Consider the following 13,563-nt stretch of genomic DNA (forward strand, 5'->3'; position numbering starts at 1 on the left):
CTTTTCTGGATTTACTTTTATCACGAACGATCGAAACCGAGTATTTGAAAGACAACAATGTGTAAGAATCGGAACATTTGGAGAGATATATAAACAAAAAGATCATAAAAATAGCCAAGTCCATCCTTTTGTTTATCATTGTACAAAGTAAAACAACAATAAAGATCAAATCCCGAGTAAAACTGACAACTGAAAGTCCCTAGGCAAACGACAAAACCAAATGCTCAAAACCATCAAACGAATGGATACCAACTGTCATATGCATGACATGGAACCGATAATTTCTAATAACTTTTCACCTGTATGATAGTCGCATACAATTCCATTATCATGACAAAGATGTTTAAACAAAAACAAGAACACAAAAAAAAAAAACCCAGACAAAATAATTGTGTCAAAAAAGTGGTACACATCCCATAAACAGTCATATTGACAAAAGTGAAAGTTAAAAGTACAATGTCTCGTCAAATGGATATAACCAGAGGTATATAGACAAAGCTGAAGTCGTCCTTAATCTATAATTGTGTAGTTACCTTATATTTTGCTCTTGAACTAATATTTTGTGTGCAATTATGTTGAAACGTTTACTTATATTCACTTATTGTATGTTCATTAAAGCTCATTTGTGATGACATACAAATGTTATCCAGTGTGTAACAGAATACAGTCGATCTCTTAGACAGTATTATAATTTATAAATAGTTTATACAAGCAATATGTCAAGTATAAATTCAGTGACACATCATGTATTGACACATCTAATAACACTGTCTAAGAGATCGACTATATTCTGCTACACACTGGATAACATTTGCATGACATAGCTTGAGAAATTGAACCGATTCATCTATGCTTGAAAAAATTGGCAGTGGTTTTCGACCCTGGTATGGTACATGACATTTAAAAAAAAACAAGGGTGGGTGCCTTGTTAAATGGCGTGCCAAACCTCCCGCTTCATGACAATGTAAAAAAGTAACGCTAAAACACTACGTGACAGAAATACTGCACAAACATCCGAAAGAACATAAAACATAGAAACACACACACACAAATACTACAATAGTCGATACAATATGCAAACTGCAGAACAACAACGAACATATTCAACCAACGAAAAACACCACAGGATATAATAAAAAGTGACTAGTCCTAAGCCAGGAGTTTGTAATTAAGTTGTTGTCATTTACTGTTTACTGTCACATATTTGTTCTTCGTTCATTTTTTATTTGTACATTCATGAGAATGTTTGATTTGTTTAATATTTATGATCTCATGGCATTTTATAGCTGACTATGCGAAATGGGCTTTGCTCATTGTTGAAGTTCGTACGGTGACATATAGCTGTTTCTCTGTCATTTGATGTCTTGTGTAAATTATATACCAAAGAAGAATTAAGCAATTGTAGATAACAGTACTTTGTTTTTCCTAAAATGTTTTAAAAAATTTACGATTTTAACAGTAAGATATTTAAAAGTAATTGTGAAAACAAATTAGACTAATATAATTTAAACCACATAATTTCATTCCGAAATTGCTAGTAGTAGTACCTATTGCTCGTCATATAACTGGCTACAATACCACAGAATCGTATCCGTGTGATTATTTAAGCATAGTTATTTAGGACATGGAAAAAGAATGTACTAAGAAACTTAGAGTGTTAGTTTAAGCAATTTGATTGGACGAGGAGATGTAAATATGTGCTAAATAGAAGACATAGCTTAATTGCATAACATGTCGCATTATATGGTAATAATCGTATATACATGGCAATGAACCGTTAATCGTTACTTTCAAAATTACCTTTTAATGTTGTTATTTGAATATAATGAAGATCTATAAGAGAGGTCGTACTTAATTAGAAGGAACTTAACAAGCCAGCGACTTTTTAACAATGATAATGAATATTTTACATATCAAAATGTAAATGTCTTTTGTAATTTATGCTGAAAAGGAAAGAATAATTAAGAAAATTATGTTAATAATTTATATGCTGAACTTACAATTTCATCACAGATTTTCAAATGGTTAGTCCTAAGTGATCGCAATCACAATACTATAAATAATAATGCACTTATGTCAATGTAAGTATACGTAGGTGTATTCCCTTATCCTAGGCTATTGAACTTACGAAGGAGCTCATACGTGTTAGTACTTCTTAGGTTTTTTTCTTGAACTTCCCAAAAAATATTGATTGATTGATTGATGTTTCCTTCCCTAGTGTCAGTGCTTAATGTTGCATGCGTAGTCGGTTGGTCTGAAATATTTTGTTAAGATTATGAAAGGCAATGAAAAACAAAACATCAATGTAAAAAGTAGAACCACAAAATTAATAAACTCCGAGGAAAATTCAAAACAGAAAGTCCCTGATAAAATGGCAAAATCAAATGATAAAACATACCAAACGAATAGACAACAACTGTTATATTTCTGACTTGGTACCGGCATTTTCAAGTGTAGAAAATGGTGGATAAAACCTGTTTTTATAGATAGCTAAACCTTTCACTTGTATGAACGTCGCATAAAATACCATTATATTTATAACAATGTGTGATCAAAACAAAATGACATAAAAAGGTAAAAATGCTAAAAAATAAGTGTATATGAGTCAACATTTTGTTAAAATCTTAATCAATATTACAAGAAACAACTATATAACAAAAATGCATTAAAGGGCATATAGAAAAAGCACATTAGCATAAAAGAAAAACAATGATACAAGAATTTACCATAAAAATATTTCCTTTCAATACCTGTCACCACATTCACCATTATTCTTTCTTTAGTTCATGAACGCTACAATGCACTTTAAACTGTTTAGCTCGACTGGAAGTGAATGAACCAATAATATATCCCTAATTAGTATGAGCATAACAATCACATTAATCACAACCTTGGTCTCGAACGTTTGAACTCTTAAATGTAGGTTGTTTTTCAATTGAAAGTCAAGGTCTTAAAAACATTTGGGAGGGAAGACCAAATAATTATTAATCATCTTGATGTGGTCTTATAACTAATTTTGATAGCTTTTTAAACTTCACAATGACTTTGATAAATCAAAATACAAAAAGAAGAATTTAATGAATACAACAAGCTAAACATTTAGCTGACATTTTACCAAAATCAAGATTACGGAATGCATGGTTGTTATAAAAGAAATTTCTTATATTCTAATAAAATTGATCAGAACTAAAAATGTTTTTGTCGAATACTTGACATATAGATGAGGTATTTGAAATTTTTTTTGTCGAATACTTTAAATGAGCATTCGATTAAAATAAAACTTACTTGAAAATTCTTTTCCTTGAACTGTAAATAATCAAAGTTATAATTCTGCACTGCAAAATGACAACACTCATTAAATAAAAACATATATTATCCCAACACCAATAAAACTATACAGGAATTGATGCACGATTTATTAAAATTCCTCGCACTGATCATGAAATCCAATCTGGATTTAAACCAAACAGTGGTATTTCAGTCTTAAACATCTTTTGTTACGCAGGAGAGAGGTTTTGCTAGCAGTGAAACCATGTTTAATCCACATATGTTTTTGTATATAAGAAAAATCGGGTACCAATTCAGGAATATGACAGTTGTAATCCATTGGTATGATGTGTTTGAGCTCTTTATATTGCAATTTGATAATGCAATTCATAACGGATTTTCCGCTTAGAATTTCAATCAGAATTTGGTATGTTCATTATTATTTATAATATGATATAAATGAATAGTTTCAATATCAAAATGTAAATGTATTTTGTGATAAATACTGAAAATGAAAGACCAATAAAGTAAATCAAGTTAAGGATTTACATGATGAACTTGCAATTCAATCACAGATTTTGACATGAATATTCTTTGATGATCGCTATTACAATACTATTCATTAGAATAAACTTTCGTTAATCTTAGTACGAATATACTTTTCTTAATCCAGGGCAATTGAATGCAGGAATATGTTCATACATGTGGATACAGATTTAAACTAGGGATATTTGCTGTTTTGTTTCTAGATTTGAAAAAAAGATTCGTCGATTGATTTCTACAATGGTAAATATTGGATGAACAAACAAAGTTTAAGATTTAAAGGCAATAGAAAGGAGGACATCGATGAAAAAGCGTAAAACAGTACGGTTTAGATTAAATTCAAAGTACTCATAAACCACCATCAACAAATTATAAAAAGTAAAATCACAAAAATACTGAACTCAGAGGAAAATCAATTTGGAAAGTCCATAATCACATGGCAAAATCAAAAAACAAAACGCATCAAAAATGAATGGACAAGAACTGTCATATTCCTGACTTGGTACAGGCATTTTCAAATGTAGAAAATGGTGGATTAAACCTGGTTCTATACACAGGTTTATAAATCATAGTGGTAAATTTCTGTTATTTTGCAGAGTGAAGATTTCATTCTCACACACATTCGAAATGCAGGACCGCCTAAGAAAATTTAGGATTATCTTACATTTTATGACACATCAAACATGTAGGAGTGTTTTTTCATTTCATAAAAGGATCGTCTTTCACGTGTTTACAAATTGTTTCCGTTCCACGTAGATCACCTACTTCTTTATCCTACACATTCAAAAACAATGCACAGTACACAAAGGACACTTCATAAATCCATCAAATTATAAATCTTTCAGAGTAATATAACTATTGATTATAATCCTAAAATAATCACTTTATATATTAATCTGTAAAATATCAATAATAAAACAATAACCCTTCTTCCTAAATGCGTTACGTTAGGCCTTCAGGTTAGTACGATTAAGGTAAACCGTAAAAAGTTACTCTCAAGCATTCAGGCTAGTGCGATAAAGGTAAACTGTAAAAAGTTACTCTCAGGCCTTCAGACTAGTGCGATAAAGGTAAACTGTAAAAAGTTACTCTCAGGCATTCAGGCTAGTGCGATAAAGGTAAACTGTAAAAAGTTACTCTCAGGCCTTCAGGCTAGTGCGATAAAGGTAAACTGTAAAAAAAGTTACTCTCAGGCCTTCAGGCTAGTGCGATAAAGGTAAACTGTAAAAAGTTACTCTCAGGCATTCAGGCTAGTGCGATAAAGGTAAACTGTAAAAAGTGACTCTCAGGCCTTCAGGCTAGTGCGATAAAGGTAAACTGTAAAAAGTTACTCTCAGGCCTTCAGGCTAGTGCGATAAAGGTAAACTGTAAAAAGTTACTCTCAGGCCTTCAGGCTAGTGCGATAAAGGTAAACTGTAAAAAGTTACTCTCAGGCCTTCAGGCTAGTGCGATAAAGGTAAACTGTAAAAAGTTACTCGCAGGCCTTCAGGCTAGTGCGATAAAGGTAAACTGTAAAAAGTTACTTAGTATATTTTTATAATAGACGTTCTCATTATCGTTTAGTTATATCAAAATATATACAAAAATACGCCACTTTAATCAGGATTAAACATGCCGTTTATGTTTCTCCGGTGTATGTGATTAAATACTTGTGGTATATAGGCATCCCGCCATTGTGATTTCATGTTATGGTCAATTTTTGTATTCTTAACTTTCATTTTGTTTGTATACTTTGTCTTTATGTCATTGTATGTTTTTTTTTTAATTTTTGTAATGATTAAGATTACATATTACACTATTAGCTGCTGTATCCCAATTTTTGACGTTTATACATAGAAATGTCTGCTTGTTTTGCTCATACATTGTTGTTAATACAATGAAATTTATTGCGAATGTCATTCAAGTATGATGATTTGCTAGCTTAAATACCAGGTTAATCCACCATTTTCTACATAAGCAATCGTCTATAACAAGTAAAAAATGTGACAGTTGTTTTCGATTAGTTTGATTTGTTTGATTTTGTTATTTTGCTAATCCGTTTAGAATTGCCATTGGAGTTCGTATTTTTTTTTTATTTTACTTTTTCATTTTTTGATGCTTGGTTTTCTTGTGTTTGTTTTTACGGTATTCCTGTCTCGTAGTATTGTCATTATAGCGGTATTTGTATGAAGGCGTTTGCTTTTGTTGTAGTTCGGTGTTTCTGTTGTTACTCGTTTTTTTCTCTTATAGTTGGTGTGTTGCAATCGATTTTATTTAGTAACCTGAATTTGGTTTTGCTTAATCGAATTTTAACTATTGAACAGCGTAGTACTACCGTTGCTAGAAAAAAGTAAGAAAATACAAATGTATAGTATTTATTTCATTTTGCATTGATTGCAATACAATAATTTTTCTCTACAATATAGTTATATTTTACTTTTTGACTTTAACAAAGCACATGTGTTATAACATACAAAATATATCTAAAAAGCAATTTGCAAATAACTAGACATATTGGTTGTTATGAGACCACAGTAGTCGAATGAGCAGTAAGTGTTACCAGTGATCCTCCTCTCTGTCCAATTTTCGTTTCTGCACTTTTACTTTAGTTCACCTCATGTAGATTTTATGAAAATCATAAACAAAGCTTATAACCACAACACTCATACCGTCTTCAAATTTGGGTAGTGAGTCAGGTTATTGAGATGTGGCATTCGTGTCCTAAGACAATGTAAATTTCATATATGAAACAAATAATTTAGCAAAGACTTCTTACCATTAAAAAAATATATATCTTCACGTATTGAAAAATCTGCAATATCTTTTTATCTTGAAAGTGTCTCGATAGGCTTTGGCGCTCTAACAAATATCACTACTACCACTTACAAAACTTTTCAGACTCCTTATGTATAGATTCCCGTCTATAATTTACTCCTGATTTTTAAAAGGAATATTATTTTGTTTTGTCATTAGATTGCATCCTTTTAAGATTAAACCCAAAATCTTCGATCTTTTTATTCCTACAAAATTGTTCAAAGTGGAATAGAAAAGGGTACACAAATGAAAACACATAGATGGAACAATGCACAAAGCAGACAAACCAAAATCATGGACACATTTTGTTACTGAAGGAATAATATAATAATTTGACAAAAACTTAGAGTATCATAACATATTAAAAAAGAAACTGCGACAAAGTTTTCGTCTATGACCAGAATATAGACATAGTTATTTCGCTATGTAATTCCAAAAATATTTACAGACAATCTAATTTAAAAGCAGATCCTTTTTCCATGCATTTTTTAAAAGAACTATTATAAACACATGGACACAGAATACGTACTCTTTTAATATGAATTGAAAGGATATTTGATTTTGTGTAATATAAACATATTTCAAAAGTAAGCTCGAGGCCAACTTTTGTATGAAAACAATATTAATCAAGTAAATCTTAAGCAAATTTAGGCATACAACTTGAAGTTAATATAACTTACAACGGGTTTTTTTCCTTATATACAATTAATTATAAAATATTTTATAGCATGCAAACTTATTGCCACAATGTCAGTTTAAGCCATTTTAACTTCAAGCACTTCCAAAGGACATACTAATTGTTCGAAGCACTTACATTCAGATTAAAAGTATTGTTTCGCCTAATGTTATATACTTGTCACACAAAAAATGATAACTGATAGAAAAGTCCATTAGCTGATATAGCATTCCCAGTACCAACTTTAAATAGATAACATCTTGTGCATTCTGGTGTTAATTTGTCATACTGAATGTAGAGACACTCCCCATGTTTTAAACACATGGACCCACATGCTACCACACCGCACGTGTTTACACTAAATATTTCTTCAAGGGCATTGATCGACCCCGAATAAAGGAGAAATTGTCCCTTTGATCCACCATAGTTCCCTCGTATGCTACTACTACATGACGGTGTGACTGAAAATTAAAACAAACTACATAATAAGCAGTCACGCCATTATAAATTTCATATGAAATACAGACATCTGTAAACAACAATTTTTAGTTTAATAGCTAAGTTTTTAGAATAGAAATCATGCCGTAAAATTTGCATAAATATGATAAGATGTATCAAAGAGAAATTTACCTTATATAAATATTGTACATATGTAACCTTAAAAAAATCAATATACGTAAATATTGAAACAACGAGAAATCACTTTACATAAATATTTTTTGTCTGTTGGTATATTACGATACTTGGTGATAAGCAACGTTTTTTTGTATGACACTTTTATGTAAAATAAGAAAAAATAGACAACACAGAAAAAATAGTTTTTTAAGGGCTTTGGGCATCGAAATGAAAAAATGATGGAATAATGGATTATTTCAAGTGATGTACTTGCTTTTACATTGTGACTGTGGAGTTCGTCAATTTTCCTTATACCTTCATCCATCATGTTTTTCTTTTGTTTAACCATAATCTTGTATTCCGTAAAAAAAGTCATGCATGATGCTAAAGGGAGTCCTTCAGTACCGAATTTTACAAAATTATTTAAAATTGCAGCATTTTATCATAGCCTGCCTTCAACGGCAATGTACAGTATTGGCTTGCATTTTGAATTCACTATCATGAATGTTTTGTAAAATCATTAAATATGTATTAAAAGACTATTTTAAATTCAAATTACAGTATTGTTTTTATGAACAAAAGTTAAAGTTAAAGCAGAGAATTCGCCCTACCTACACCATCCATCTTAGCAACCGACCAATATTTTATTCTTGTTGAATGCATGTAGCCAAAAAAAAGCGCTAAGCTCTCTGTACGTAAAAGACACACGTGAAAACATGAAGGGTCCACATAGGTTACCCTACATCGAAGACAAACTCTTGACAGAATTAACATATCTGATAAATATTTTTTATTCATTCTCGTCCTGGATATGCTTTGAATATTTGTGACTGAATTGTAAGCTAACAACAACCAATCAATCTATGTTTTAAAGGAATAATACTAAAAATCTATGGAAACACATTTTTTCATCTTTTAGAACCTTATACCTTCTACTGAAGGTGTATTTAATTACCTGCTAAGTAAGGACGATTGAATTGGTTCAAGTGGGATATTTTTATAACCACCAATCAAGGGTATCGTACGAAAATAATAAAACAATAAAATAGGCATTGAACTTTTTTTTCAAAGTTGAAATTTTTACATTTCAAATCTAAGATTTTCGACTGAAACTCCAATTTCAACCTTAAGACTTTCATTAATCCTGAAATTTGAGCTTTTTAAACTCGGAACTTGAAATTTCGTCGGTATCAAATGTCACCATTTCTACTTTAAACTTGATATTTCGACTACTGACAAATGCGAAATTTCGTCAATTTTAAATGAAAATATTTCACTCATAAAATTTAGAACTACATTAGAAATCTGCAAAATTTCGTCTTTTTCTAAGTATTTATACTTTAAGGTAAGTATTCCAACATAGTCATTACAATTTTAGGAGAAGAGATGAGTGCAAATTTTAAAGCGTCATCCACACATTTTGTAAATTTATATAAAGAAGTTGGTGTTGTATTATAAATTATGATGTGGATTAGCATTTAATATTGAAAAGTGTCATTCGGAAAGAACATGCATATTAGCCCTAAAACAAAGCGGTTGTTTTTCAATATTCTATGTTTTAGTTTCCACGAGACAATCATAGAATCGTCAGATCTGAGGGCATAAAAAATCTCATATTTTATGGTAGGGTTTCAAGGACTGTTTGGTTTCCCAAAAGGAGGTCACTGACTTTGCCTTATGACATGCATTGGTCAGGGCGACTCAACAGCTTTTTTTGAAATTTTGAAATGTTGTTATTTGTATTTGTTTTTGGAACATTAATTTATCACTACTATTTGGCATTCTCATGCTTGCTGTCTTCATTAATTAATTCAAATACTTTCAAGATTCAAACTAGGAATCTGAATGATTAATCTATCAAATGTACTCCGTTGTAAAAAAAAATCGGACAAGACGTTTCATTTTCTGATTTCAAACAAATATTGTTTTTTTTAAATCTACCCCTATGAAGAGGTAATCGAATTTTCCTTTTTGTAATAAATTGGTCGAACACTTTTCTTAAGGTTCATGTTAACCCTTTGCCTAAAATGGCCGTATTTTCACCTCAAAATTTACTCTGAGTGCAGACAAACCTGCGTATCTGTAAAAATTTTAAAGCATAGCATAGCTCAGGTTCACATTAACGGTAACAAAAAGTCGCATACAAATTTTAAAAAAGCTTCACGTAAGTCAATACCCCGTCAGCGCCAAATTCAGGTAGAACGAGCTATGGGATGTTGGCAGTAGGGATGACTTAACACAGGTTGCAAATTATTTAAATGTGTGTATCATGACTATTGGGAGGCTAAGAAATACTGGTCGGACAAATCCTCGGCAGGCCATGTGAAACGACGTTACATAAAGACAGGCACATCATCATTGTTCTTTAATCTCCTTACTCGACTTGTAAACTCGTCATAAACAGCACGGCACACCCATCAAAGAAATAACAATAGAATATCTGCCCATACAGTGTGTAACTGATTACGTTAAGTTGGTCTAAGAGCTCGTCGATCGTTGAAGGGACACATCCTTACACAGCGTCACATGATGTCAGTGGACTCGAATACGGATTCGATGGAATTGGCTTACATGGAGACTGGTTCTTTTTAAAAAACAGACATTTCAACATTTTAGACAGCCAAAATAATTATGTTTTCATTGGAAGCTTCAAGATTTTAAAAGTCAAAATTTCAGATTAAAGTTCAAATCTCGAGATTTTAAAAGTTACAATTGTAAACTAAGTCAAAATTTCAAATGTTAAAAAATAATTTTGTATTACTCTGTTCATAACCTGCTTCCGTAGTAAAGCTGAATCCGACCAATGAAAAATTCTCCTTTCTTCGTTCCAAACTAAAAGCTTATTTTATACCGGCTTCGTCGAAGGAGAGGGAATGTCAATAAACCTGATTTTATCTGTTTTATAAATGTATACAAAAAGGCAGGTTGACACGTAAAATCACATCCGATAAGATTTCCCGCGAATTAAAAATGATTAAAGAATGCCGGATGGCATTTATAAACCGATATATCCGACGAATAAATGGCGGATGGAGATATTTCTTTGAAAGATACTAAGTAAGAAGTTTTTGATCACTAAAAAACACAACAAAAAAAACAAAAAACAAAAACAAACAAAAAACAAAAACAAACAAAAAACCAAACGAAAAAGCTTTAACGAATATAAAGTATTGTAACGATTTATATAATTACTTACATGTACTCCGTGACGATGAAGTACATGGCGTTTTTGTTAAGGAACTACTTGGTTCCGAATCACTGTGAAAGCCAATACATGTAATGGAACCTTCATAATTTCCTGCAGAGTTATCAAACATTCCACCAACCCGAAGAGTGCCCGGTACAGGGAAAATCACATTGTCTTTATAAGATTCATCCTTATCATACACTTTACTGGTACCCATGTACATCCACATTTTCCCAGTTACTTTATCTATTCCATAAGAAATGTAGTACCACGTGTCTTGCGACGCACTTGACCCACAAATTTCTGTTTCGGTTTTACTTTGTAACACCCTTGCAAAGTGGATTTGTTTAGTATCAAGCCACAATTTAATATCCTTCAAATCAGTGTTTGGATCATCAGGTTTATAATGAAATAAGGCTCCATGCTGTTTTGCTGTATTTAACCAGAAAGATAAAGAAAAGTCATTCACAGCTACCCCTTCAATTCTTATATCGTAATGAGAGCTTCCGTCAAATGCCGTGCTTTGGACGGGAAATCCAGAAGGCTTTATGTTAGTAAATGTCATATCACACCCTGCAGAATCATCTTGAGTTGGGCTATTTATGTTCACCTCACGGGCATATGCTTTACTGTCAAATGGCCAGAGAAGTTCCAAATTTGCTTTCGTCAGTGTAAAGAGACCTTAAAAAATGCGATTGATTATAATACAAGCCTTGGAAACAATAAAATGATTGCATATTTCAGTGCAATTAGCTATTAATGGTTAAAGCGTTTTACTTAAAATAAAAAGACAGATGTCGATGTTTTTGTTTACATATCAAATAAAAATGTCAAACATTATTTTGTACAAGATTTACAAAAGCATCAATTTAAATTCATTTAAAACATCTTCATTGAATTAGATTCCACTAAAATTGATAAAAATTCATAAATATAAAAACTTCTAATGAGAAATAAATAAAAGAAAAATGTACAAGAACAGAAATGTATTGTTTGATATGAAAAAGGCAAGACATATAGAATCTTAAAAAAGTCCTTTCGGATGTTTTCAAAAAATATTTAAAAAAACCGCAAATGTATATGCCTATTCATCACTACACAATTTTAATAATTTCAAGCTTACAGAATGGATTTTACAAAATTACATTATGATCTTACCTTGTAAGACTAGAACTTTTGTCAGCAGCGTCATGACTGATGAATATTTCGTGTTATCAATGCTCATATCAACATAATCCTGATAATTGTCAAATCGATTCTGCCAGACTTCAGCATGTTAGTATTTCTTATTATTGAATTCCAGCAGCCACTAGCCTAGTCGTTTAATATAGTATTCGGAAGTATTGGATTTGATAAGGCATGTTCTCTACTCTAACCATAACACTAATGTGATTCTAATGGTGGATATATCGAAAGCTTTTTGATCCTCTGTACCATAAAACAATACAATATGTGATAACAGACAAAATTATCTTCTGCCTTGTTGAATGATATCAAATAACACTCTCTTTCTGGTAGATTAATATGTTATTACCATTGTCGTTAAGCGATAATATCTGTCCATTTGGGCTTTATTGATTATTAAGTTCATCAGGATGATAAACAAGAAAATTCCTTTACATTTTAAAATAATTTTGAATAATTTTCTAAATAACCAAACAAAACGTGGTGCACTATTTTAAACAACCTGTTACGCATGGCATTCAGTGTGCACCCCCTTTTTAATGTTCTTTTTCATAGACAGATTTTATTTACAACAAGCTAGCTTTCATTATTTATTGAAAATTAAAATGTTCTGTATATAGTATTGAATTGATTGTTGGTTGAATAATTTAACGTCAGCTTGCAAATAGTTTATGAATGTTCATGACGTTATTATATTTTAAGTAAATTGATACATGTAAATATATGTTCAGGAGGGCAAATACATAATATGTATATGAAGTTTATTCAGTCAATAGTATGGGAAATTATAGCCCTGTTGTTCACTTATAACAAACAAAAGATCAATTCTAAAGTTATTTGTTTTAAGTATAAACTTATGCGAGAAGTATGATTCAATCGTAAATACTCGGCCATTCTCGCTATGAAATAAAAGTTAATTTTTTGTGTAACCAGAAAGTCCGAGAAGTTCCGATAGAAGTATGACTTACATTTGACAAGCAGCGCATACCTTGTCACAGTAAGCACGTATATATGTGTTTAAACAAATGTGTCCAAGGTGTTACCATACATCATATATAAATCAACACCATATCATACTATTTGATTAAAAATAAGAGAGTAATTTTATTGATATTAATTATATGATATCTATGCAATGTTTTACAATTCGGGACTAATAAAAGAACAACAGTTAATTATGTAACAAAAGTATCTTAAAAATATTAAAAGCTGCTCTCACACATTTTTTAAACGGACACTTTCAAAAAATTAACTCCTAGAATTTAAAGTAAAGGAGACTTTTGATAATTTCAAACAT

At 31.1% G+C, this 13,563-nt stretch overlaps 1 protein-coding gene across 1 annotated transcript; it reads right to left on the minus strand.

The window, feature by feature from the left end:
* Nucleotides 1-6,361: 6,361 nt before the first annotated feature.
* LOC134696153 (uncharacterized) lies at nt 6,362-12,783 on the minus strand. Its single transcript, XM_063557803.1, has 3 exons — nt 12,240-12,783; nt 11,091-11,762; nt 6,362-7,740 (listed from the first exon to the last, which is right to left on the minus strand). The coding sequence occupies exons 1-3, from the start codon at nt 12,304-12,306 to the stop codon at nt 7,460-7,462; spliced, it is 1,020 nt and encodes a 339-aa protein (XP_063413873.1). The 5' UTR covers nt 12,307-12,783; the 3' UTR covers nt 6,362-7,459.
* Nucleotides 12,784-13,563: the final 780 nt, after the last annotated feature.

Source organism: Mytilus trossulus, chromosome 14 (genome assembly GCF_036588685.1).
Source record: "Mytilus trossulus isolate FHL-02 chromosome 14, PNRI_Mtr1.1.1.hap1, whole genome shotgun sequence".
NCBI lineage: Eukaryota > Metazoa > Mollusca > Bivalvia > Mytilida > Mytilidae > Mytilus > Mytilus trossulus.

What these genes read in the sequence shown, in the direction of transcription:
- LOC134696153 (XM_063557803.1), bottom strand. Translation starts at nt 12,306, where the DNA reads ATGAGCATTGATAACACGAAATATTCATCAGTCATGACGCTGCTGACA. An exon ending in AAAAGTTCTAGTCTTACAAG is followed by an intron (nt 11,763 to 12,239) that starts GTAAGATCATAA and finishes GCATTTTTTAAG; the next exon opens with GTCTCTTTACACTGACGAAA. An exon ending in TTCATCGTCACGGAGTACAT is followed by an intron (nt 7,741 to 11,090) that starts GTAAGTAATTAT and finishes TTTAATTTTCAG; the next exon opens with TCACACCGTCATGTAGTAGT.